The 25,719-nt window shown below is 37.5% G+C and overlaps 1 protein-coding gene across 2 annotated transcripts in view; it reads left to right on the forward strand.

Moving 5' to 3' along the window:
• Positions 1-1,931: 1,931 nt before the first annotated feature.
• The window catches only part of CCNT1 (cyclin T1), a 29,610-nt gene continuing 5,822 nt past the window's right edge, over positions 1,932-25,719 (forward strand). Inside the window, exons 1-8 of one of the 2 annotated variants that reach the window (XM_079936640.1) lie at positions 1,932-2,764; positions 6,316-6,397; positions 12,798-12,926; positions 15,028-15,088; positions 16,708-16,770; positions 18,549-18,594; positions 19,758-19,921; positions 20,084-20,154. In XM_079936640.1, coding sequence (XP_079792766.1) covers positions 2,604-2,764; positions 6,316-6,397; positions 12,798-12,926; positions 15,028-15,088; positions 16,708-16,770; positions 18,549-18,594; positions 19,758-19,921; positions 20,084-20,154 — 777 coding nt within the window. In that variant the 5' untranslated portion in view covers positions 1,932-2,603. Of the gene's footprint in view, positions 2,765-2,790; positions 2,990-6,315; positions 6,398-12,797; positions 12,927-15,027; positions 15,089-16,707; positions 16,771-18,548; positions 18,595-19,757; positions 19,922-20,083; positions 20,155-25,719 lie in introns of those variants that run through there. The other variant, XM_079936641.1, reaches the window with a different exon arrangement.

Below are 25,719 nucleotides of genomic sequence, written 5' to 3' on the forward strand. Positions count from 1 at the left end.
TTTAAAAGTAGTAAATGGTAATGTGTGACATGACTGAAATATGACATTCACAAGCACAAAACAAAAAAGATCAAACCATGGAATATCATCCTGTACCCAGAATAAGTAGCCTTACAAGTGTGAGTTACAGGGAATGGAGTCCTATTTAAAATTTTAAAAAAGGACAGGAAAGTTCCTCTGGTCTAAGATTTTGTCAATTGTTCTTTAAGGGCAATGTATCTGAAAGCTAACATCTTTTACAATAAGCATGTATTGAACACCCACCATATGTCAGATGGTGTTCTGTTCGGGATGACCCTTATGATCACACAGCTAGTTAATACAGTAACTGGGAAATTTTAGGACATTATACTAAGTGAAATAATCCAGTCACAGAAAGACAAATACTGTATGATTCCACTTATACGAAATATCTAAAGTAGTCAAACTCAAAGAAACAGAAAGCAGAATGGGAGTTGTCAGGGCTGGGGGTAGGCGGAAATGGGGAGTTCAATGGGTATAGAGTTTCAGTTTTGCAAAAAGAAAAAGTTGTAGATACCTGTTGCCTAACAATGTGAATATAGTTGACACTACTGAACCATACACTTAAAAGTGGTTGAGATAGTTTAAAAAAAAAAAAAAAGAATAGCTGGGCTTTGAAACCAGACCTGAATCAAAAACTCATGTTTAGCAATTATGTAATCACAGCTGCCTACTTTCAAATAATTTCATCTTCAGTCAAAGAATATTTCCTTTCTCTGATTTACACAGGTCCCCCTTTTCTGTATGGCAGGGTAGGAAGCCATTGGCTAGCAGCTGCATTGCCTGAAGCCTGTCAGATACCAGAACGTTTTCTTGGAAGACTGGTACACAGCCACCATCGCAAATTCAAAATGGGGTCATCAATCCAAGAGATTTAGTGGAGAAACAAACACAGGTCAGAGAAATAGGCAAGAGGAGTCTGGGAGAAATAATTTTGGCTGTTTAAAAGACAAAATTCATGATGACATAACTGAGAACGTGCTTTTCTATTAAAAGAAAAAAGTCTGTCATTGAAGAGGTTTGAAATCATAATATTTTTAATGTTATAACTTGAAGTATTTTTTCCTGAATTCTTACAGAGTAAAACAGAGCTAAAGCTAATTATAGGCAGTATATGGCAGAGGAGGGCCTGGAGTGGAAGAAAATACTTCTGAGAATGAATTAGAATCAAACTGAGTGGGAACAGCCATGTCTAGAAGTGACAAAACTCAAAATATTTATTATAAAAGACAAAAGATTCTAATATTACCCAAATTTAATCAAGGTGAATTGACTGTTCCAGAAAAGCAAGAGTACAGCTTGCTAGAATGGAAAGAACAATGGAATCAGACTTGATTTTAAAATCTACACTGATAAGTGGTGTAGTGTAGGACAAACTACTTAATCTTCCCAAGGCTGTTTCTCTACTGTAGGTTGTTGTGAGCAGTTGTTTGACAAACACTTATTGACTACTAGGGCCAGGACTGACTGCGTAGGTGCTAGGGATACAAAAATGAAGATAGTATTGTACTTGCCGTCAACTTCAATATAATATAATAAATATTATGAGAAAATCTACTGAATGTTTTCTACGTGCCCAGTACTAATATAAATGCTTTAAACTCATTAAATCTTCATTTAAACCTTTTCAGAAACTAAACCACATGTACTACACCATTTACAAGAGGCACAGAGAAGTTAAGTATCTTGCCTAGGATCAAACAGCCCTCAAAACAGCTGGGATTCATCTTGACAGGTGGCAGGAATTTACAAATCTGTGCATGCGCAGGGTGGGAGTGGAAGCTTTCCACCCGGAAGGAGTTCACCCGTTCGTAAAATAGGGATTAAAATATCACTACCTCTTGGGGTTGTATCAATTAAATGAGATAGTATATTTGAGTCAGCATTGTGGTAAGCACTAAATTATTTCCATTAATTTCATTTTATTCCTTTAAGTTGGCCACCGTGGCGAAGGAATGTTTTCAAGGCTTTAGCTACATATTGCAACGCGGCTTTTCAAATGGGTAATTTATACTGCTAGCAACAGTGCGAGAGCTTTCCAGTTGCTTTATGTTCTAATATACGGTAGGGCTACTCTCTTTGATTACTTTTCTCAGTTTTTGACAGTCTCACCCCTTTTCTCTGTTAAGTTCGCCATCTGCCCAGTTTTATACCGTCACCTACGTCACAAGCGAAGTTCTCCGAGGAACCGCCCAGCGGCGCGTGAGCGGACGCCGCATTCAGCTCTGCTCAGCGCGCGAAGGCAGAACCCAGTTCTCGCGGGAAGAGACGTGGTTTATTTTTGAACGAGAGCTCCTAACCGCACCTTGCCTCTCAAGGGTCACATGACTGGCGCCTGTGTCCTCGACGCAAGGTGTTTCCTGCTGCCTGTTAACTCGGCTGCAGAGTGACCCGAGGTCCGTTCCGGAAGTGGATTCTTTAACTTAGCAACCCGTCGGCGGAAGCGTGTCACAATCCAGCCGTCCTCCCCTGGCGGAAGTTTGTCACGTCGCAGTTGTCTCCGTACAGCGGATGTGTGTCGCCCCTTAGGTGACGCTGGGAAGTGCTTGCAGCCGCCGCCGCTGCCTTTTGGTTGAAGCACTATGGAGGGAGACAGAAAGAACAACAATAAACGGTGGTATTTTACTCGAGAACAGCTGGAAAATAGCCCATCCCGTCGTTTTGGCCTGGACCCCGATAAAGAACTTTCTTATCGCCAGCAGGCGGCCAATCTGCTCCAGGACATGGGCCAACGTCTTAACGTGTATCCTTGCGGCCTAGGCCTTCGGCCTTGGAGTAGGTCCCGCCCTGTTTGGGCGTCCAGGCTTCAAGGTCTGTCAGACAGAAGGGAAGAGGGTGGGCAGGGACTGGATGTCTAGTTAGGAGACCCTACGATGGGGCGAACTGAAGTTAAGTGTTCGCTGGAGGGAAGCGAGGCCGAGTTAATTTCCCGCTCGCTCACCCGTGCCATCAACCTTGCTGGGAACGCGTATCCTTTCCGCTTTGTGTTTTAACTCCTCTTCCTCGTAGTCTGTTTTCGGTGTGTTCTGATCTCCTACTCCGGTGACTTCGAGATTCTGCTTTTCTACTATGCCCTAGGGATCTGGTGGAGATTTCACTGTTGATGGCTGCCTCTTGAACTTAGTGTGTAAAGAGAGTTTTGAGAAATTTCGATACCTGAAGGTCTTATAAAGAGAGTGGTCTAGAATTAATGCCCCAGCTTTGGCTTAAAATCCGTTCCTTCCCCTTACTAGTTGTTTAAGAAACCTGTCGAATTCTTGGTTTTCTTGTCTGTAAAATGGGGGCGATAACTCATGAATTTGATTTCTGTGCCCAACACAATGCTTGGCACTCATATGTTAAAGTAGCTACTGTTAAGAGTTTTATAGCATTTCAGAGGAAGGAAGGATGTCAGTGTAGATTTGTAGGGATGTAGACCTACAGATCTAATGTTCTAAAAAACCTTTTATAAAATACTGTGTTTTAAAGTTACTCAGAGTGCTAATGTATATTCGTTTTCCTCATATTTCAGAGATTTAGTGAATTTTTTTTTCCCTTTAAGTGTTTTTGTTTGTCAGAAAACCTACTCATTTTGTAGCAGAGAAAGCTATATAAAGTTCTTTCCACTCAGGAAATGAAAATTTATTCTTGGGTGCAGCTTCCATTTAAATGTGTTGCTGGCTGTATGTTTGTGTCTTAAGGTTGTGCTCACTTCGAAAGTGGTGTCCTCTTTGGTGCCTGTATCCAGTTTGTTTCCTAAGCATCCAGTCAGTACTGAGTTAAACCTTTTTCTTTTTTTTTTAAATCCTGTTTCAGTGCATCCTAGCACTTGCCTTTTTACATGTGTGTTATTAAGGTTGTTGCCATTGTGGTACTGTCTCATCTCTGTATATCCCACATTGTTTTCTGAGGTCTTTATAATAAGACATTCAAAAGTTTCTCTTTTCAAGGGAACCCTTGTACACTGTTGGTGGGAGTGTAGCTTGGTGCAGTCACTGTGGAAAACAGTATGGAGGTTTCTCAAAAAGCTAAAAATAGAACTGCTGTTTGACCCAGCAATTCCACACGTGGGTATATATCTGAAAAAAACAAAAACACATATTTGAAAATATACATGCACCCCAGTGTTCATAGCAGCATTATTTATAATTGCCAAGGTATGGAAGCAACCTGAATGTTCATTGAAGGATGAATGGATAAAGAAGATGTGGTATATATACACAATGGAATACTACTCAGCCATAAAAAAGAATGAAATAATGCCATTTGCAGCAACATGGATGGACCTAGAGATTATACTAAGTGAAGTAGTCAGAGAAAGACAAATATCGTGTGATAACATTTATATGTGGAACCTAAGAAATACAACAAACTAGTGAAAACAAAAAGGCATATTCACAGATATAGAGAACAGACTAGTGGTTACCAGTGGGGACAGAAGGGAGGGGCAAACTACTGGCTGTAAGTTAGGCTATAAGGATTTATTGCACAACAAGGGACTGTAGCCAATATTTTGTAATAACTGGAAATGGAGCTCTTTAAAAATTAAAAGCAGAAAAAATGTTTTTCTTTTTAGTGAGTATCAAATAACTCACTGAATGAATATCAAATCATAGTGTTTCTGGTCCCAGGGATCACCTTATGAGTGCCAGAGAGAAGTAGAACTGAAAAGGTAATTGCTGGAGCTTAGAAGGTGAGGAGATAAGTGGAGACATACCTAGGGGGCAGATCAGGGAGAGTGTTGTAAATCATTTGAAGAGATATCCTGTGCAAGGATATCACCTTGGCAGGATTTTCAGTAGGCAAGTAACAGGTTTAGGTCTTACATAGTTTTGTTCATATTCCTTCTTGATCCACATGCTGAGAAGCTTTGCTTGTTTATTAATTCAGCAACTTTATAGTGAATATCTGTTACATATAAGACAGTGTGTTAAGTGTCAATTGGAAGTTAATTGATGAAAGAACAGATTTGCTTTTTAATTCTTAGAGGAAAGTATGATTTTCTTTTTTTTTTTAAAGTTGAAGTATAGATGTACAACGTTATGTTAGTTTCAGGTGTACAGCAAAGTGATTCAGTTATACATATATATACATAGTCTTTTTTTTTTTTTTTGCCACACCACACAGCTTGTGGGCACTTAGTTCCCCGACCAGTGATTGAACCCAGGCCCACGGCAGTGAAGGCACTGAGTCCTAACCACTGGACTGCCAGGGAATTCCCTACATGTTCTTTTTCATATTCTTTTCCATTATGGTTTATTACAGGATATTGAATATAGTTCCCTGTGCTATACAGTAGGACCTTGTTGTTTATTATATATATAGTAATTTGTATCTGCTAATCCCAAACTCCTAATTTATCCCTTTTCCCCCTTTGGTAACCATAAGTTTGATTTTTGGGTCTGTGAGTTTGTTTCTGTTTCATAAATGAGTTCATTTGTGTCATATTTTAGATTCCACATTTAAGTGATATCATATGGTATTTGTCATTCTCTTTCTGACTGACTTAGTATGATAATCTCTAGGTCCATCCATGTTGCTGCAAATGGCATTATTTCATTCTTTTTTTATGGCTGAGTAGTATTCCATTCTGTATATATACACTACATCGTCTTTATCCATTCATCTGTTGATGGACATTTAGGTTGTTTCCATGCCTTGGCTATTGTAAATAGTGCTGCTATGAGCATTGGGGTGCATGCACCTTTTCTTTCTTTTTTTTTTTTAAATTTATTTATTTTATTTATTTATTTTTGGCTGTGTTGGGTCTTCGTTGCTGCATGCGGGCTTTCCCTTGTTGCGGCGAGTGGGGGCTATTCTTCGTTGAGGTGTGCAGGCTTCTCATTGCGCTGGCTTCTCTTGTTGCGGAGCACGGGCTCTAGGTGCACGGGCTTCAGTAGTTGTGGTGCATGGGCCCAGTAGCTGTGTCTCATGGGCTCTAGAGCGCAGGCTCAGTAGTTGTGGCACACGGGCTTAATTGCTTCACGGCATGTGGGAATCTTCCTGGACCAGGGCTCGAACCAGTGTCCTCTGCATTGGGAGGCGGATTCTTAACCACTGCTCCACCAGGGAAGTCCCTATTTTTAGTTTTTTAAGGAACCTCCATACTATTTTTCATAGCGGCTGCATCAATTTGCATTTCCACTAAGAGTGTAGGAGGTGTCCCTTTCTCCACACCCCTGAGAGGTAAGTATGATTTTCATTTAGGGGCATCCACTGTGCTTGGCTGCATGGTCCTTCTGGGAGGATATAGAGGTTGTATTTTTGGGAATTGTACTGCCCGTCTGTTTTGGGACCTTAACTTGAACATTCTAGCTCACAATTGACCATCAACACTGCTATAGTGTACATGCATCGATTCTACATGATTCAGTCCTTTACACAGTTCCATCGAAATGTAAGTATAATTTTTATATATGGTGTAATCCTTTTGTGATTAATCTCAACTTCATATTTCTTTTATGGTTGATCTTTGCTGCTGAACTGGGATTTGAAGTTTAGAGCTTATGATTGATCACTTTCATTATGTGTCACACTGCTGTTCTGAATCCAGCCTTCTAGTTTTCCTGTGAAGTGTCTAGCTAGTTGTTTAGCTTTAGTGCATCCTTAGAGTAGGTGGATTCTCTAATAAAATAGATTATTGAACATTTAAACTTAACGTTTTTGGATTGGGAGAGTAGCATTAAAGGGGGGTAGCATTACACTTAATTTAAGTGTGATTTTTGAAATGTTTAATAATAATATGGGCACAGGAAAACAAGTGAATGTTAAGTCATTTACATTTTCTAAAAACCTTTGATAAAATTCCCATCAATGACCAGTTGGAAGGGGAAGGTGTGTTATGTGATAACTGGGGGATGACTTTTAAGACAGAAAAAAGAAAATAATAGTAATAAAGGGATTTTTTTTTTTCTGGACAGAATTGTAAATAGTGCTATTTTCAGTTTTGCTACCTGAAATGGTCCTATTTAACATTATTGTAAATGACTTGGAAGCGAGTGCATAGTGATATCCCAGTTGCAGGTAAGCTTATATTTGTTTAATAAAATCACAAGGTAATAGGGCTAAACTTGAACACTTCATATGGATTTGTGAGTCAAATATTTCATTATTTTTTTAAGAAAAGGTTACGTTTTGAGAAAAGGTGTTTCAGACTTTTCCTTAGGATGATAGTTTTTTTTTTTTTAAATAAATTTATTTATTTTTGGCTGCATTGGGTCTTCATTGCTGCGCTCAGGCTTTCTCTAGTTGTGGCGAGCGGGGGCTACTCTTCGTTACGGTGTGTGGGCTTCTCATTGCGATGGCTTCTCTTGTTGTGGAGCACGGGCTCTAGGTGCCCGGGCTTCAGTAGTTGTGGCTCGTGGGCTCTAGAGCACAGGCTCAGTAGTTGTGCACGGGCTTAGTTGCTCCACGGCATGTGGGATCTTCCCGGACCAGGGCTCAAGCCCATGACCCCTGCATTGGCAGGCAGATTCTTAACCACTGTGCCACCAGGGAAGTCCCAGGATGATAGGTTTTGAATTTTTATGCCATAGGAAGAGAAACTGGAAAGTTAGATATTGCTCTTGTAAGATATTGGTGGACTCAGTATTGGGAATAATTGCACAGGAAACCCTTTAGAGTGTGGATTAACTATTCCCAATTTTTGCTGATTATTCAATCAGTTGGGCTGTCTCCTACCCTTAACCTCCCTACCTCCTCTGATTGCAAGGAACACACTCTTAATAAGAGAGAGAGAAGCATTTAATGAGGCTGTCTGATAGCTCTAGAATAGAAAGTAGTGGATAAAGAATGGAATTTGAAGAGGAAGTCCATAAGTTGTCTTGCCCATTATGAAAGTTTTCTACATTTCTTTTATTATGGTAAGGGTTTGAAATCCAGGGTGAACTACATCTGAAATCAATTTGTCCACTCTATGCATATGTATGTGTGTGTGTATGTATATTTCCCCTATTTTTACCTTTTAAATTATATCTTGTTTTATTTTCTATGCATTTATCTTAGCAAGGACAGAGACTCACTTTTCTGTGTATCCTCTAAAGCACTTTCAGTAAACTTGTTGAATGAATGAATGATCTGGTAATTATCCAATATAAAGAGATTCTTCTGGAGTTTATGACCTTTTCCAAAATGCAATGTTTTTTTTTTTTTTTCCTGCGGTACGCGGGCCTCTCACTGTGTGGCCTCTCCCGTTGCGGAGCACAGGCTCTGGACGCGCAGGCTCAGCGGCCATGGCTCATGGGCCCAGACGTTCCGCAGCATGTGGGATCTTCTCGGACCGGGGCACGAACCTGCGTCCCCTGCATCAGCAGGCAGACACTAAACCACTGCGCCACCAGGGAAGCCCCAGTGATTCTTTTAGTTTGAGGTTATTGGTCCTCTTTAGAGAATTGATTTTAGGCACATTCTGGAATTAACAGATGAAAAATATCACTCCTTTAGTATGTTAATTCTAAGAGTTTAGCTGTGATGAGTCCAAATTCAAATTTGAGGGGACTTAATACATTGTTGTGGCATTGAAATGTAGTATGTAGTGTGAAGTGCTCATACATTTTTCTTGTTATTTTTTCTTATTACAAAGGTAGTAGGTGCTCATGGTAAAAATTAAAACAGTACAGAAATGTGTAAGGCAGAAAGTGAAAGCTCTTCTGTAATCCCATCCTCCAGAAGTAGTAACCGTTGATAAACATTTTGGTAATAGTGTCTCAGACATTTTTCTGTGCATATAGTACCAGCATTTATGGATTTCTATAAAAATCACTTCTTACTGTACCACTCTTACACAATTGCCTTTATTGCTTAACAGTATGTATGTATTGGACATTTTCTTATTGGTTTCTCATTTTAAGTGGCCACATAGTATTTATTTGAGTAGTTACTATAATTTATTTTACCAGCTCTCTATTGGTGGATATTGGGGTTGTTTATAGTTTATTGTATTATAAATAATGTTACATAAGTTAGTCTGGTACATATATCATGCATTTATATGACTATTTTATAAATTCCTATAGGTGGAATTGCTGTGTCCAAGGGTATGCATTTAAAAGTTTTTTTGTGTCAGTTTGCTCTACTGAAAGATTATGTCAACATACATTGTTTCTAGCACTGTGGGGGAGGGTTCTTTCCTCTGCATCCTCACTAACAACAAATACTCATTATTTCAAGAAATATTAAGTTCTAACTACTTGTCAAGCACTAGGGCTAGAGTGGTGAGCAAGATAGTGGAAGCCCTAAGTTATTTTCTTAATTTACATTTCTTCAATTAGTGAAGTTGAACTTCTGATGCCTATTGGTCATTGTTCTTGTGAAATTGAAGAATTATCTGTTGTTTCTTTTTGCCCCTGTTTTATTTTTTTTGATTTTCTCATTTAAATGAGCTCTTTATATATCAGAGCCATATGTCATGTGCTGTGAATACTTTTTTCGTTTTGTTGTAACTCTTCGTTTATAGTGTTTTCAAGCCTAGAGTTCTTGCCTTTTTAAAAAAATTTTAAAATTTTTGTTGAGGTATAACATAAAGTAAAGCACAAAAGTCTGAGGTTTGCAGCATGATTACTTTTTGCATTATATATACATAACCATCATTCATTTCCAATACCTTGGAAGGTAGAGAAGCTGTCTTTTGATTGACATAAACTTTATTTCTTAGCAGACATGATTAAATGACTGGTTTATTCTCACTTAAATCCTGGCATTGCATTTACTCTCTTTTTGAGAAGAAATTCAACCTCATTAATTGAATTTCTGTATGTACTGTCCTAAAAGTTTTCAAGTGGGGGAATGTAAAAGTAGTGGTGAGCAACTTGGTGTGTGTGTATTTATTCTGTATTTTATAATATTTGATATACAGGTGTTGTCTTTTAATAGCTGACAAATTTGGGTGTATATTATTCTCATTAGCTGACTCTTAAAAGGTCAAGTTTAGTGGTTAAGAGGATGGGCTCTGGAGTCAGACTTGTCTGGATGCGGATCCTTGCTGTACTGCCTACCAGCTATATGCCTTTGAGCAAGTTACCATACGCCTCAGTTTTCTCATCTCTTTGGGGTCAATAATAGTGCCTACCTCATAGAGTAGTTAGTAGGATATAGGTGAATTAATTTACAAAGTGTCTGCATATAGCAAACAAATAAGTATTAGCTAGCATTATTATTGTTCTTTTAAAATGGAGAAAATCTTATACTCCTACCTGGAATTCCTCTGGGAAACTGCCTTTGATGGGAAAATAGTTTGATAAGCTAGCTTGGTATATGATTCCATGAGGAGCTATGAGTATTTATATGGTTGATTGGACAAAAAGGAGGTTGAAATTTATCTCTTGTGGTCTTTCACTTAACAGATATTATCTTGCCTTGTAAGCCATTGTTTGTATATCATATTTTAGTTAGATTCTTTCAAATATATTTTTAGCCTCTTGAAAGCAAAGTTGTAGGCTTAAAATCTTAAGTGTTGTCTCTGAGTTGTCCTTTTCCTTTTCCCCTGTGTCCAATCAGTTATAAAGTCCCGTTAATTTTTATAGTGGTACCATTTTTTCTTCCCCTATAAATATATATTGTCATCATAAAGTTAAAAGAGGATAGGGACTTCCCTGGTGGTGCAGTGGTTTAGAATCCACCTTCCAATGCAGGGGATGTGGGTTCGATCCCTGGCCTGGAAGATCCCACATTGCCACAGAGCAACTAAGCCTGTGCGCCACAACTAGTGAGCCTGCGTTCTAAAGCCCACGAGCCACAACTACTGGCCCGTGTGCCACAGCTACTGAGCCCATGCTCCACAACAAGAGAAGCCAGAGCAATGAGAAGCCTGTGCACCGCAACGAAGAGTAGCCCTTGCTCACCACAACTAGAGAAAAAAGCCCATGTGCAGCCACAAAGACCCAATGCAGCCAAAAAAAAAAAAAAATTGAAAGAGGACAGATTAAAGGAGAAAGTGATGGTTTCCCTATAACTCGGTGTTCAGAGATAACCTGTTAACGTTTTGGTGTATATTCCATTAGAATTTTTTTCTCTGTATGCAAATACATATATTTACTGAAAACCTATTTGTTTTCCAAGGTGAAAGCTGGGTTTCTTTTTTACTTTATTTCTACTGCTAGTGCCTACTCTAAACTTTATTTCCTAATGCCTGTGTTATCATTATTGTTGTTTTAATATTTATTTGTTTATTTTATTCATTTATTTGGTTGTGCCGGGTCTTACTTAGTTGTGGCAGGCAGCCTCCTTAGTTGGGGCATGCATGTGGGCTCTAGTTCCCCGACAAGGGATCGAACCTGGGCCCATTGCATTGGGAGCACGGAGTCTTAACTACTGTGCCACCAGGGAAGTCCCTGCCTGTATTATTAAAATTTTCTCTTTAATAAAATTAACTTTTAATGTATCTATCCTTTCCTTTTAGTACCACCTACCACTGGATTAACCTTTCCAAATATTTCTTAAACTCTGCATTTTTTTATCTAAAATCTGTAGTGTCACTCTCTTCTTAAAAATCTTTTGTGTCCCACATCACTTTATTTATATCTTTTAACTAAACTACTCAGTTTAGTGTTCAAAATGTGCTTTATGCCCCGATTTCTCACACATTTGTTCGTGCCCATTTTCCTCTGGTTTTTCTTTGTTTATCCTAAGGTCTAGTAGAATATATGTAGCAAGCTCCATATATAACTGCAACAAATATGAAGGAAGAGAATTGTTATTCTGAATTGAATTTGTGGAGAAAAATCTATTCTAGCAAAGTATAACAGATAACTGCAGGGATACAAATAAGTGTTAGAATGCATGTCAGTTCTACTCAGTAAATAGATATTTCACTTCTATAAAATTATTTATTGCTTTCTTTAACTCCTGGTGAATTGTAGTTCATGCCATTGCCATCTTTGATTCACTGAAATATTCTTAAGGTTCTAGAGACGTTGTGCTTCCTGAGGTTTCCCAGATCACCAGGCTATGTTTATGTCCTATTGCTCTAATTTCTTGTTTAGTGTCTGAGTTTTCTGTCTGCTTGTGTATTGGCTTGACTTTTTTATTTTGGCTGTGCTTCGAGGCTTACAGTATCTTAGTTCCCCAACCAGGGATGGAACCCCGGTCCTGGCAGTGAGAGTGCCAAGTCCTAACCACTGGACCGCCCTGGCTTGACTTTTTTTTTTCCCCCTCTAAGTACCTTCTACTTATAAGCTGTTGAATATAATACTATACTTTGAATTCTTTTTTAAAGATTTGTGCTCCTCTCCATATGTAAGTATAATTGAGGTAATTCGCATACAATAAATTTCCTCCTTTGGGTGTACAATTCACTGGTTCTTAGTATATTCAGAGTTGGGCAACCATCACCATGATCTAATTTCAGAGCATTTACATCACCCCAGAAAGAAACCCCTCATGCTTTAGCAGTCACTCCCATTCCTCTCTTCTCCCAGCCCCCGGCAACCACTAATCTACTTCTGTCTCCATGGATTTGCTGATTCTGGACATTTCAGTTTACTCCTTTAAAAAAAGTATATAGAGTGCTTTGATAAAACTTAATAATCTCATTTTAAATAGAAAGCTGTCTATTTACATCTAGTGGTTTCTTGAATAGGTAGCTTTTAATGAGAGTTTGTTGAAGGATTGGTTTTCAGAAGTGGACGTGGTTAATGGATAGGAGAGGAGAAGATAATTAAGTAGAGGAGGAGAAAGCATAAACAAGAGGTGACGAAGTTGAGGTAAGCAAAGAAGTTGGTTTAAGACTTAGTTCTTTTTTAGATCTACCTTACTCTAGAAATAAACAAATAATAAATGTGATTTATTTTCTCTTCATCCAGTCTGTGGCTCCAGCAGCCTTATTTTTAGCAGCCAAAGTAGAGGAGCAGCCCAAAAAATTGGAACACGTCATCAAGGTAGCACATGCTTGTCTCCATCCACAGGAATCACTTCCTGATACTAGGAGTGAGGTAGGGGATTAATTACACACATCTGTTTTTCTTAATTTATTTTGATCATAACTTAGTTTTTTAACTTTGATTTACTGAAGTCTGAATTGGGGCTGTTAAAGGAAGTTTTAGTGTTTGTTTTTTCCTTAACAAAAACATCACAGAAATTTATGGCAAAAGTTAATTGTATTCATTCTGGTAAAATTGGAAAATGCAGAAAAAGAAGAAAATATATTACCTAGATGTAATTTGTACCACAGATATATAAATGAACCAGTATTTCCAGCTTCTTTTCTATGAGTAGCTACACATGTATATATTTTATACCTGCTTTTTTCACTTACTGTATACCAAATATTTTCCCATCAATTCTCTGCTTCCTTTAAATATTGATATCGTATTTTGTCATATACGTACATATATTTTAACCATTTTCTCTTAAGATAATTTCCAGCTTTTAACCACTATAATATCACTATGAAGAAAATTCTTTTAGATTTTTTGTTAATGAATTTTTTTTAAGTGAATCTTGTCACTGGTGCATGTGTGCTTAACTTTTTAAGAAATTACAAGTATGCTCATTATAAAAGAACCCAAATACTAAAGAATCATTTAAAGTCAAAGGTAAAGCTCATCTCCCCTCCTTCTCCTAGGAGGATACTGCTGATTACAGTTCAGATATATATTCTTCCACACCTTTATCCTATGTGTATACATATAGCTTTTTTTCCCTTTCCATCCTTCCTTGACCTTCTAAAGAAGGGAAACTCTCCTGGCTTTCGAAATCAGTGATTGGGGAATGATGAGTTTGGAGAAAAATTATGGATTTCTGTTACTAGATTATTTGTCTGTTACAGTGGGTGCCTGAGTCATCCATTATCAAATTAAGTGGAATTGTGTGTTCTTCTGATCATATTGGGCAAAGTGGTTGTGGGGACGGTTTGTTTTGATAATAGCCCCTTATTATGTAAATTAAGTGTTTTGCATAGTAGTGTCTTGACTTACTTTGTTTTCTCTTTGGGCTGCACCAGTAGTTTTGTTGAAGAGCTGTTGGTCTGGACTTTTATTTACGTTAGAGACTACTAACTGCCACTGGTCTATAGAATTGACCAAATAAAATTTTATTTTAACAAAATAAAACAAAAAATAAAATCCCTACTTTATTTTTTTTTCTTTCAAGTATATTTACATGACTTCTCACCTGAGTCTCTCTTATGAGGTGACTAGGAGAATATACTTTCTTCACTATATGGAAAGGGGAACTAGCATAGTTTAAGTCCTTACTGGACTTACTCAAGGTCATAAAGTTCAGTGGAAAGTTAACAGCAACGTAAGTCTCTTAACTCCTGGCTCAAATCTCATTCTCCTAGAGTTCTAGACCAGTGCTGTCCAATAGAAATATAGGGGAAGTCACATATGTAATTAAATATTTTAAACTTTTCATTAAGCTTTATATAAAAATCTTTACTTAAAAAAATTAAGATTAATTTTAATATGTTATATTTTATATATTATTTTCTTTAACCCCAAAATATAGTCATTTCAGCATATAATCAATTTTAAAACATTATTAATGAAGTGGTTTACATTATTATTTCTTAACTAAGTCTTCACAATTCAGTGTGTATTCTACACTCATAACACATTTCAAGTGCTCGATAGCCATGTGTGGATAGTGGCTACAGTAATGGCCAGTACAAATCTGAAAGAATTTTTTGTTTGTCCCCTTTTCCTTTGAACCCATTTATGAATTTTAAAAATCTAGCATTACTCCAAAAGGAAGGTTTAACAGGAGTCAAATGTTTGAGATTGCCTATTGCCTGTAGGATTCTGTCTACATCATACGAACTTTAGAACCTAAAATGTCAGTCTGAAAATGAACTAGATCTCTGGTGCTTTTTCTGTAGCCATTTATAAATAAAGTGACATCTCTCACTATACCACTTTTTTTTTTTTTTTTTAAGGAGAATCTGTTAGGAATAAGGGTTAATTTCAGTTCCTACTCTCCCTCATAACCCCACCCTTGCCTTTTGAGGCTTTGTGAAGGTTGTTAGAATTTGCCTACACTTTATATATTATATATTGTATCTTTTTGGGGAATAATTTGTCTTCTCACCTGCAGGCTTACCTGCAACAAGTTCAAGATCTGGTGATATTAGAAAGCATAATTCTGCAGACTTTAGGTAAGTTTATTTTCCTTTAAAACATTAAAGAAATATGTACATAATGTAATGATTTTAAAATTTGCAAAATAGGAAATAGGAAGAGAATTTCTTGGGAAGGTTTTTGCACATTTTAGAGGTCATTTAACCCTGGCTTATACTACAGAGAGAATGCAGGCACGGCTGACCTTTGAAATAGCAGTTAGCAGGGGTTTTTTGTTTGTTTGTTTTATATTCTAGGATTCATGATTTGCTTGTTAAGATTTGGCAGTTTTTAACTTTGTGATAAATAATGGCAGAAACTATCTAAACAACTTTTTTTTCTTCCATGGATTTTTATAGTCTGCTTGTCATTATATTTAGATAACAGCATTTGTTTTTAAAATTGATAATCAGTGTTCAGAACAGTGGAGTGGAGGTGGAGGAATTCAAGCTATAGCAGTTGATGGGCTAAAGATCTGATGATGTTCTGCTATTATCTATTATTTTCATCAAAGAGACTGCCTTTAAAAGCTTAGCAAATATGGAAAATAAAGATTTTCTAGTTCTTTTGGGCTATCATTTTTCTCTTTAGGTAGGGGAGTATTTCGTGAGTTATGTTGGAAAGTTACTGGTAGGGCTGTATTTTTGCATGTACAAAACATACAGTGAATTCTTCAAAGTTTGTCTCTGAAGTTAGTTTCTGCAAATTTTTACTTTAAATTAGTTTTCTTCAAGGTGACCATATTTTAGGGGACAATGATATTTTTCTGGTGGAGTAAATTTTTATTAATATTTTAATGTGGAAACCAGTAAGATCTAATTAGCAAGAATCAATTATACTTTTAGAATAATTTGCATCAAGTAAATTTCTCAATAGAATTTTTTTTCTTTCTTTTTTATTTTAATCAGTTTGTCTCAGACTTTATTTTTATTTTTTAAATTTTTTGGCTGCGGCACGCAACTTGTGGGATTCTGGTTCCCCGACCAGGGATTGAACCCAGGCCCTCTGTAGAAGAAAGTGCCAAGTCCTAACCACTGGACAGCCAGGGAATTCCCTAGAATTTCCTTACTTGTACTGGAAAATTTTATTTGCATACTCGAAAAGAGAAATTTCATTGAAAAATTTAATTTATATACTCAAAAAGAGAAACTTCATTGAAAATTTTTGTAGACATACCGATCTTCCTTAAGTAATTTTGGTAAAGATCATTTAGAGTTAGATAAAATGATCAGTACTTACAGTAATTGAGATGATGAAAAGGGACAAAACTGAGGTAAGAGAGGAATAGGTTTCAAAATGTTTTCTCAAGGTTAAGCTTTCGAAGATAATTATTACATGAGTAATTGCTTCTTCCAACCATGTATTATATTCTGTTGTCCCTAAGAAAATGTTTTGTGTTTAGAAGTTTTTGGTAGCTCAGGGATCTTGAGACTGCATTAGCTTTATTATCTGAGTGGTGCCTTCTAGCTCAAAACATAAGCACCTTTGAAGATAATCTTAAAGAAGAGTGTGCTCCATACTTTGACTCTCTTAGCCTCTAAACGTCAGGTTTGGGACCAGAAAATGAGGGAGGCCTTCAATGATGACTCGGATAAAAGAAATATAAGATATTTTGAGTATCTTTAGCTTTTTAACCAGTTACCTTTTTTTTTTTTAGGCTTTGAACTAACAATTGATCACCCACATACACATGTGGTAAAGTGCACTCAACTTGTTCGAGGTAAGGAATCCCAACTTGAGATGCTGTCTTAAATTGTTTTACCATTTAGAGGCTAAGATTTGCTCTGGACAAATACAGAACACAGCTGCTTTGGCCAAAATTTAAACTAAAAAACCTACCTGGCTTAAATCAAAATGAGTGGTTGGAGTTTTTCTGTTGGGTTCTTACAATGTTTTTAGGTGATCTCCAGATAAAGAGAGTTAGTTTCTTATGGATGTTTGTCAAAGCTGGGGGCAGATTTTGAAATGTCATCAAATCATAAGTATCTAACAGCAATTTTAAGGATGTCTTGGGGGTTAATTTGATTCTAGGGTTGATTGTCCTAGGCACTCTTAAGGCCACCCAGAGGGTCATCTAGAATTTATTTGAACTTATTTTCATCTTTGTTAATTCCCTGGCAGGACTTTTTTTTTTTTTTTTTTTTTTTGTGGTACGCGGGCCTCTCACTATTGTGGCCTCTTCCGTTGTGGAGCACAGGCTCCGGACACGAAGGCTCAGCGGCCATGGCTCACAGGCCCAGCCGGTCCGCGGCATGTGGGGTCTTCCCAGACCGGGGCACGAACCCGTGTCCCCTGCATCGGCAGGCGGACTCTCAACCACTGCGCCACCAGGGAAGCTCAGGACTTGGTTTTTATTCCGATTTAACTTTAGTAGCTGTAATTGCACAAAACCTAGCTCTTATTTATTTAAATAGTAGTATCAAGGCTATCTAGACACCATTGTGCGTTTAAATGCCATTTTTCGTTTTGTAGACTTAACTGATTGACAATTGGCCTTATTTATGTGTTTCATCTGAAAACTCAATTTTCCCTGAGTTCTTATATTTTGAAAGGTTTACACTAACAGAGATGGATAAATGCTAATATTTAATCTAAGGAAGGTTAAAATTTGCTTTGTTACCCAGAGCATTTTTTTTTGAAGGAGGAATTTTTATTTGTTTATTTATTTATTTTTAATTTATTTTATTTTTTGGGCTGCATTGGGTCTTTGTTGCTGTGTGCGGGCTTTCTCTAGTTGCGGTGAGCGAGGGCTACTCTTCGTTGCGGTGTGTGGGCTTCTCATTGCGGTAGCTTCTCTTGTTGCAGAGCACGGGCTCTAGGTGGCCGGGCTTCAGGAATTGTGGCTCGCGGGCTCTGGACCACAGGCTCAGTAGCTGTGGCGCGTGGGCTTAGTTGCTCCGCAGCATGTGGGAACTTCCCAGACCAGGGCTCGAATCCGTGTCCCCTGCATCGGCAGGCGATTCTTAACCACTGCGCCACCAGGGAAGCCCGAAGGAGGAATTTTAAAAATTGTAATATATATGAATAATTTATGTTATTTGCTAATTTTTTCCAGATATAGCAAGGTCTCTGGATTCTGATCTTGCCTCCAAATTAGTTCATCCCCTAGCTTAGAATTTCTCAGTGAACCCTTGTATCAGGATCTCTGAGTTACTAACAAGTAAAAATGTTTGTTACATTCTTCTCCAAATGTGTTGAGTCAAACTCTAGGGAGGATGCCCAGGAATTGCATTTTAAACATGTACCCCTTATACCTGGTGTGCAGAATAAAGCTTAGGTCCCTAAGTCGGGAAGCAGCATAATTATTAATATTATAATTAAAAATCACTCAAACTGTTTTCTTTGACAGTAGAATGTAAACATCAGGTGGTCAGGGACCATGCCTGCCTCATTTACCACTATATTCTCTGCCTTGCAAATATTACATGCTTACTAAATACTTGTTTAGAATGAATGGAACTAATAACCTTCTCCCCCTCCCCCCTTTCTTTTTTTTAGCAAGCAAGGACTTAGCACAGACTTCTTACTTCATGGCAACCAACAGGTTTATATTTTAGTATTTTTCTCTTCTGTTTTTGGGATAGTACTTTACTTGCATTAGAATTGTCACTTTTTGATGAGTATATGGAAAGATGACAGGTCTTGCATTTAGTAAACTAGAAGCCAAAGATCTAGGCAAGGATCTCTGATACAATGTGTTATAGACAATTCTATGGTAAAGGTTGATTTTTCTGCAGTTTTCATGTGTACCTTAAAATTTCCATGCTGCTCTTTTAATTTGTTAAAGTGATATATTTATTTATTGCTGATCGTTTGATAGCCTACTTAATTCTGCATTTGTCACTTTGCTTTAACATATCCAAGAGCATAATTCTGAAAGTTTGTTTAAACTTGGGGTTCATTGACAGTGACTAAAATCTAATTTGGAGGATTCTGCTGTTACTATATTTTAAAAGACTCTGTTTTTCTTCACCCACGCCCAGATAAATGGGCATGTATATGTGTAAAGAGTTGTGATACTTTTTCTTTCTCCTTCCTTTTTTAAAGAAAAAAATTAATACATAACTTGTATTACCAAATGACTTGCTTATTCTCATCTCCAGTCTACTGGTTGTTCATGGAAACCAAAGATATTCCTAATGACTGTCAGGGCTAAGAAGTTCATTTTTATAGCCTGGTGGGAAAAATTTTAAAAGTAAACTGTCAAGTATATTGACACTTGAGAGAATGATTGTCTGTTCATTATTTTAAAGAGACCAGACCTATGATTGGCATGAGACAAGATAATTTTTAGAATATTTCCTTAGGTATTTGACTTAGGGATTATACATATCAAAAATCTTATAATTTTCCTTAAGTTCTGAGCTTATTCTCAGGATAATTAATCCTTATTTTAAAAAACTGAATGCTCAGTCTTTTATTTTTGTTTTTATTTTTTCCAGTCCTTCATTAGCGTGTGGATTAAATGATGTGTAGTCAGAAAAATTAGAAAAGTTGTTACCTGAGCCAGTGGGTTAATGGAAAAAATCATGTTGGGTGCTGGGTCAGAGCACTGGATATTTCTTGCCCTTCTTGCTCTCCAGTGGGTTTTTTATTTTTTTAACTTTTTTTTTTTTAACTTTTTTTTTAAAGTAATGGAGAGTTTTGACTTTGGGTTCAGAATTGAGAGCTCATGACACTCTCTTGTTTCCTTCCCTCTGATGTCAGCCTGCATTTGACCACATTTAGCCTGCAGTACACACCTCCTGTGGTGGCCTGTGTCTGCATTCATCTGGCTTGCAAGTGGTCCAACTGGGAGATCCCAGTCTCAACTGATGGGAAGCACTGGTGGGAGTATGTTGACGCCACTGTGACCTTGGAACTTTTAGATGGTAAGTTTTAGAGTAAGGGACCTTGACTAGCACTTGCTCTTGATCTGTCACATATCTGGCCAAAGGTGACTTGATTTCAGATGAATATAGTTAGTTGAGGTTATTCTTATTTCATTACTTCTGCCTCTGAGTTTTTCTTAAATGTTCTAATTTCATTTGTAGAACTGACACATGAATTTCTACAGATTCTGGAGAAAACCCCCAACAGGCTCAAACGAATTCGGAATTGGAGGGTAAGAATTATTGCTGTCAGTTTGTGGAACAAACCATTTTCTTCTTTTGACCAAACCAGTGAAAATACCAGATATGGATATGTACCCTCGGTTTGGAATTTCCCTTTTTGTAGTTATGCAATAGTCATAATTTCAACTTCATAGCTTGGCTTCTGGCCCAGAAATCCATTGCTGTAGGCGACAGTGAGATTTATTTGGTGTTTTGCAACTCTTGTGATTTAGTCATTTGGTCAGCAACATTGGTTATTTTCTTGTGTGGAGAGTGTTAAGGGGAAAAATTTGGCTTTTCTGAGTCACAGAATGTTGGCTTCTGGTATAGGAAAGATTCAGAGTTAGGAGATTAGAACTGGTATTATAATTTTGTCTTTGACATTACCTGCTTTGAAATGGATTTTAGAATTTTGTTTTTATATAGATTGCAGTCTAAAGTTGTATTTCAGATATTTTTCAAAGTCTTATTTATGAATAGTGGAATTAGCACCATTTGTTGAGAAGACTGTCCTTTCCCCATTGAAAGATCTTGGCACCCTTGTCAAAAATCATTTGACCATCTATGTGAAGGTTTATTTCTGGGCTTTCTATTCTGTTCCATTCATCTATATGTCTGTATGTCAGTACCCCACTGTTTTGATTACTGTGGCTTTGCAGTAAGTTTTGGAATCAGGAAGTGTGAGTCTTTCTGTTTTGTTCTTCATTTTCAAGATTGTTTTGACTATTCAGGGTCCTTTGAGATTCCATATGAATTCTAGGATTTTTTCTTTTTTTAAATTTATTTTGGTTGTGCAGGGTCTTAGTTGCAGCACACGGGATCTTTGTTGCGGCATGTAGGCTTCTTAGTTGCAGCATGTGGACTCTTAGTTGCAGCATGCAGACTCTTAGTTGTGGCATGCATGCGGGATCTAGTTCCCTGACCAGGGATCGAACCCGGGCCCCCTGCATTGGGAGTGTGGAGTCTTAACCACTGGACCACCAGGGAAGTCCCCCCACATTTTAACAGTATTAATGTTTGAATTAATGTTTGGATCCAGAACATAGGTGAGTTTCCAGTTATGTTTTACTTAATTTTTTTCAGCAGTGTTTTGCAGTTTTCATTGTACAAGTCTTTTACTTCCTTGGTTAATTCCCAAGTATTTTATTCTTTTTGGTGCTGTTGTAAATGGAATTGTTTTCATAATTTCCTTTTTAGATTGTTTATTCATGTAGAGAAATGTAACTGAATTTTATTTGTTGACTTTGTATCCTGTTACTTTGTCCAATTCATTTATTAATTCTAATAAAATCAGAAAAAATAAATTCTTTTTGGTTGAGTCTTTAGAGTTATCTACATATAAGTTCATGTCATCTGCAAACAGAGATAATTTTACTTCTTCTTTTGCAATTTGATGCTGTTTCTTTTTCTTGCCTGAGTGCTGTGGCTAGAACTTCCAATACAGTGTTGAATGGAAGTGGTGAAAGTGAACATCTTTTCCTTATTCCTGATCTTAAAGAAAACTTTCAGTCTTTCACCATTGAATATGATGTTCACTGTGGGTTTTTTATATGTGACTTTTATTATGTTGAGGTAGTTTGCTCTTTATGTTCCTAGTTTGTTGAGTGTTTTTATCATGAAAGTGTGTTGAATTTTGTCAAACGCTTTCTCTGCACAAATTGAGATGATCATGTGATTTGTTTCCTTCATTCTGTTTGTGTGACATATTACATCAGTTGATTTCCATACGTTGAACCCTCCTTATATTCCAGGAATAAATTCCACTTGGTCATGCATGATATGTAATTTTTTTTAAATGCCACCAAATTCATCTTGCTAGTATTTTGTTGATGATTTTTGCATCCGTGGTTATAAGGGATATTGGCCTGTAGTTTTCCTTTCTTGTAGTGTTTTCTTCTAGCTTTGGTATCAGGGTAATGCTTGCCTCATAGAATGAGTTGAGAAGTGTTTCCTCCTCTTCAAATTTTTGGAAAGTTTGAAAAGGAGTGGCATTACTTTGTTAAATGATTGATAGGATTAACCAGTAAGTCTTTTTTTCCTTTGGAGATTTTTGATTACTAATTCAATTTTATTTATTTATTTTTTTAAATTTATTTATTTATTTTGGGCTGTGTTGGGTCTTCATTGCTGCACACAGGCCTTCTCTAGTTGTGGGGAGCGGGGGCTACTCTTTGTTGCAGTGGGCAGGCTTCTCATTGCAGTGGCTTCTCTTGTTGCGGAGCATGGGCTCTAGGCGCTTGTGGGCTCAGTAGTTGTGGCTCGCAGGTTCTAGAGTGCAGGCTCAGTAGTTGTGGCACATGGGCTTAGTTGCTCCGCAGCATGTGGGATCTTCCCGGACCAGGGCTCGAACCCGTGTCCCCTGCATTGGCAGGCGGATTCTTAACCACTGGGCCACCAGGGAAGTCCTGATTCAATTTTATTTCTAGCTGTAAGTCTATTCAGATTTTCTGTTTCTTCATGATTTAGTCTTGATAGGTTTTGTGTTTCTAGGAATTTGTCCCTTTTGTCTGGGTTATTCAATTTGTTGATATACAGTTTGTTCTGTTAGAATGGTAGCAATGTCTCCACATTTATTTCTGATTTTAGTAGTTTGAGTCTTCCCTCTTTTTTTCTTAGTCTGTCTAGCTAAAGATTTGTCAATTTTGTTGATGTTCTCAAGGAACCAATTTTTGTTTTTGTTTTTCTCTAGTTTATTTTATCTCTGCTCTAATCTTTATTATATCTTTCCTTCTGCTAGCTTTGTGTTCAGTTCTTTTTCTAGTTCCTTAAGTTATAAAGTTAGTTTGTTATTTTGAGATGTTTCTTGGTTGTTTTTTTTTTTTTTTGGCCACACTGCACAACTTGTGGGATTTTTAGTTCCCTGACCAGGGATTGAACCCAGACCCCCCAGGCAGTGAGCGCACGGAGTCCTAACCACTGGGCTGCTAGGGAATTCCCAGTTTCTTGTTTTTTTATTAAGTACTTTTTACTTTTTAAATTTTTATTTTTTTGGCTACTCTGTGTGGCATACTGGATCTTAGTTCCTCAACCAGGGACTGAACTCATAGCTCCTGCATTGGGAGTGCAGAGTCTTAACCATTGGACTGCCAGGGAAGTCCCTGGTTTTTTTAATGTAGTGTTTATAGCTATAAATTTCTTCCTTAGCACCACTTTTGCTGCATACCTTAAGTTTGATATGTTGTGTTTTGTTTTTCTTGGTCTCTAAGTATTTTCTAATTTCCCTTTTGATTTCTTTGATCCATTGGTTTAATTTCTACAATTTTGTGATTTTTTTTTTTCCCCGATTTTCTTTCTGATTCTGATTTCTAACTTTATCTTGTTGTGGTCAGAAAAAATACATGGTATGATATGTATCTTTTAAAATCTATTGACTAAGTTTGCAGCCTAACATATGGTCTGTCCTGGATAATGTCCCATATGCACTTGAAGAATGTATGTGCTGCTGTTTTTGGGGAGAGTGTTCTGTGTATGTCTGTAGATCTAGTTAGTTTATTAAGTCCTACTTCTTTATCTTCTGCTTGATCTATTATTGTGAGTGGGGTATTGAAGTCTCCAACTATTACTGTAAAGCTGTCTATTTCTCTTTAATTCTGTTAGGTTTTGGCCTCATATATTTTGATGGCCTGTCATTAGGTGTGTAAATGTTTATAATTGCTATGTCTAATTTCTGTAGCTAGCCTTTTAAAATATATAATGCTCTTTTTTGTCTCTTGAAATCTTTTTTTATTTCAGGTCTGTTTTGTCTGCTATTAGTATAGCCATGCATGCTCTCTTTTGGTTACCGTTTGCATTGTATACCTTTTTCCATCCTTTCCCTTTCAGCCCGTTTGGGTCTTTGGATCTCAGCCTCTTGTAGATAGCATATAGTTGGATCATATGTTTTTATCCATTCTACAAATCTCTGTCTTTTCCTTAAGAGTTTAATCCATTTACACTTAAAGTAATTACATATAAGGAGAGATTTACTTCTGTCACTTAATGCTATTTGATTTTTAGACAGGCATACCTTGTTTTATTAAACTTTGCGGATATTGCATTTTTTATATTGAAGGTTTGTGGCAGCCCTGCGTCAAGCAAGTCTGTTGACACCATTTTCCCAACAGTATTTGCTTACTTCGTGTCTCTGTTACACATTGGTAATTATGGCAGTATGCTGAACTTTTTCATTATCATTATATCTGTTATGGTGATATGTGATCAGTAATCTTTAGTATTACTACTACAGCTCACTGAAGGCTCAAATGATGGTTAGCATTTTTTAGCAATAAGGTATTTTAAATTAAGGTATGTCCATTTTTTTTTAGACATAATGCTATTGCACATTTAATAGACTGTAGTGTAAACACAATTTTTTTTTTTTTTTTTTTTTTTGCGGTACATGGGCCTCTCACTGCTGTGGCCTCTCCTGTTGCGGAGCACAGGCTCCAGACGCGCAGGCTCAGCGGCCGTGGCTCATGGGCCCAGCCGCTCCGCGGCATGTGGGATCTTCCCGGACCAGGGCACAAACCCGCATCCCCTGCATCGGCAGGCAGACTCTCAACCACTGCGCCACCAGGGAAGCCCTAAACACAATTTTTATATGCACTGGGAAACCAAAACATTTGTGTGGCTCACTTTATTGTGATATTTGCTTTACTGAGATGGTCTGGAGCGGAACCCACAGTATCTCCAAGGTATGCCTACTGTATGCCTTACGGCTTTTTTGTCCCTCATTTCCTGCATTATACTGTCTTTTGTGCTTAGTTGATTTTTCATAGTGAAAAATTTTAAATTCCTTTTTCATTCATTTTTTGTATTAACATAAAAAATTTGTCTCCTTTATAGCTGCATCCTCATCCCTTTTGGTTGTTGATGTTACAAAATTAAATAATTGTGTGCCCCCCGAAAACTAATAATTCTTTTAGATGCATTAGGCTCTTATACTATATAAAAAATAAGATTTGGAATTATAAGACAAAGTTATAGTAATACTAGGTTTTACACTAATTTTTTTTCCCCTGAGAATGTCTTAGTCTCCTAAATCATGTAGAAAGCAAAATGTGCAATTACAAACCATTGTTACGATACCAGCTTTTATAATTGCCCATGTATTTACTTTTATTGAGGTCTTTATTTCTCCATGTGGCTTGAAGTTACTGTCTTGGAGGACTCCCTTGAGCCTTTCTTGTATGGCTGGTCTAGTGGTCACGAATCCCCTCAGCTTTTTTTTTTTTTTTTTTTTTTTGCGGTACACAGGCCTCTCACTGTTGTGGCCTCTCCCGTTGCGGAGCACAGGCTCCAGACGCGCAGGCTCAGCGGCCATGGCTCACGGGCCCAGCTGCTCTGTGGCACGTGGGATCCTCCCGGACCGGGGCACGAACCCGTGTCCCCTGCATCGGCAGGCGACTCTCAACCACTGCGCCACCAGGGAAGCCCCCCTCAGCTATTGTTTATCTGGAGATAATTAATTTCTCCTTCACTTTTTTGAAGGACATTCTTACTGGATATAGGATGCTTGGCCGACAGTTTTTTTCTTTTAGTACTTGGGATGTATCAGCTCACTATCTTGTGGCCTCCAAAGTTTCTGTTGAGAAATC

This window comes from Stenella coeruleoalba (assembly GCF_951394435.1).
Source record: "Stenella coeruleoalba genome assembly, chromosome: 11".
In the NCBI taxonomy this organism is placed as follows: domain Eukaryota; kingdom Metazoa; phylum Chordata; class Mammalia; order Artiodactyla; family Delphinidae; genus Stenella; species Stenella coeruleoalba.